Source organism: Papilio polytes, unplaced genomic scaffold, assembly GCF_000836215.1.
Source record: "Papilio polytes unplaced genomic scaffold, Ppol_1.0 DF824146.1, whole genome shotgun sequence".
Lineage (NCBI taxonomy): Eukaryota > Metazoa > Arthropoda > Insecta > Lepidoptera > Papilionidae > Papilio > Papilio polytes.
In genome coordinates this window covers 3,539,498-3,541,124 of record NW_013525058.1, presented here as the reverse complement: position 1 = coordinate 3,541,124, position 1,627 = coordinate 3,539,498, and the positions used below count along the sequence as shown (strand labels likewise).

At 35.7% G+C, this 1,627-nt stretch overlaps 1 protein-coding gene across 1 annotated transcript in view; it reads right to left on the bottom strand.

Annotated features, from left to right (window-relative positions):
• The window catches only part of LOC106111742, a 4,451-nt gene that overhangs the window by 1,388 nt on the left and 1,436 nt on the right, over nucleotides 1-1,627 (bottom strand). The window contains exons 5-7 of the mRNA XM_013293886.1: nucleotides 1,351-1,535; nucleotides 513-1,234; nucleotides 4-90 (exon numbers count right to left, since the gene is read on the bottom strand). Coding sequence (XP_013149340.1) covers nucleotides 4-90; nucleotides 513-1,234; nucleotides 1,351-1,535 — 994 coding nt within the window. The remainder of the gene's footprint in view (nucleotides 1-3; nucleotides 91-512; nucleotides 1,235-1,350; nucleotides 1,536-1,627) is intronic.

Sequence of the window (1,627 nt, the reverse complement as noted above, 5' to 3'; positions counted from 1 at the left end):
TGCCGGTGCCGCTGCACGTGCGGAACACGCGCACCTCGCGGCGCGCCGCGCGCGGGCACGTGCAGATCACTGCGTGCTGCTCGCAGATATCTAACGTGCAGGAAGAATGCTAACGTGCTTTGTATCACACTTACTATTAAATCCAATCTTTTAATTTTCCAGATAAAAAAAAAATAATATGGTCGATTAGCTTTTGCCCTCGACTTCGACGCGCGGAAAATATATACTGGTATGTGTTCTTCCCATGTGTTCTTCTTCCTGCCCTTCACCTATACCAAATTTCATCGAGATCTGTTCAGCCGATCAGGCTACAAACTCTAACGAACATCCATTCATCTATCCAAAATTTCGCATTTCCAACATTAGTAAAAAGTAAGATAGTAATTAGTAGGACTCTTAAGAAGTAAGTATTTAATAGCAAAAGAAGAAAAAGTTCAGACTTAAAAAAATTCTAAGCAAAAAGCTGAGAGAACTTTTATTATTTTTAGTATAATGTGCAGTTTTAAACTCACCTAATTGTTTATCATTCTTTCGAAAAGTTTCAATTTGTTGTTCAATGGAATTCCTACTCCTTTTGATTTTGCTCTTTTTGATTTGTATTTCGTCACTTATTTTTTGTTCTTTATTATGAGGTTTCTCATTCACATCGGAACTGCTGCCGACACCTTTGATGACTTTGATTCCATCCTTGTCTGTTAGTTGTGACAAATATGTACATTTAGGTGATATTTGACCACTGGGGACCATTTCTTTACTTGATTCAGTACTCGGATTACTATTACAAATATTAATATTAGTTTCTTTGCTACACAGATGTAAATCTGAGTCGGGAACATCAATGCTAATCTTTTTCTTCCCTTTAGACAATTGTTCTTTTACTCTTGTTATATCTTTATTCTCCTTATTGAAAGCTTTATTTTTTCTACCGACTTTGCAACTATCGGGTTCCATCTTAAATTCAAGACTCCTTGTAGGAGAATATTCTTTACTTCGACGTCTTTCTGTTTTATTCTGTTTATCTTTGATTTGATCGGTTAATTTCTCTTTTGTATTTGGGATTATGAAATGCTTATCATCGGAAGGTGAATATCCCACAATAGAGGGAGAATCAGATTCCGTGCTTTTGTCTGTTTTTTTCACATCTTTTTGTGGGTCATCCTCTGTATCACTCATGACATCATCATAGGATACATTTTTACATACTTTATCGTCTTTTTTGTATCCTTTCGTAAGGCTGTAAGTTGTAAAAATGTTTGCATATTGTTGTCAAATTTCTTTATGAAGAAAATGAAGAACATGGCAATGTTTTTCGGTGCAAACCCAAAGGAAAACGTATGAAAGATAACTTACTCGTCAGATTTTTCCAATATCCCTTTAGTTGGCTGAGGCAGATTGAAGCTAGACTTCTGGAAGCTAGACATCTGCACGCTGGTGGTAGGTTCTGTTGCGTTCTCATATAGAGTTGCTTCCGTTTTAGTTTGTAGTACGTGAGATTCTGATTGTTTCAATTCAAAGGTCTCTTCTGTGCTTAACGGCTGAACAAAATTTTGCAACTAAAAATTGCTAACACTACAAGAGTCTACTAAAGTTAGTGAACTCTTGTATTATTATTTTTTTTAAATATAAA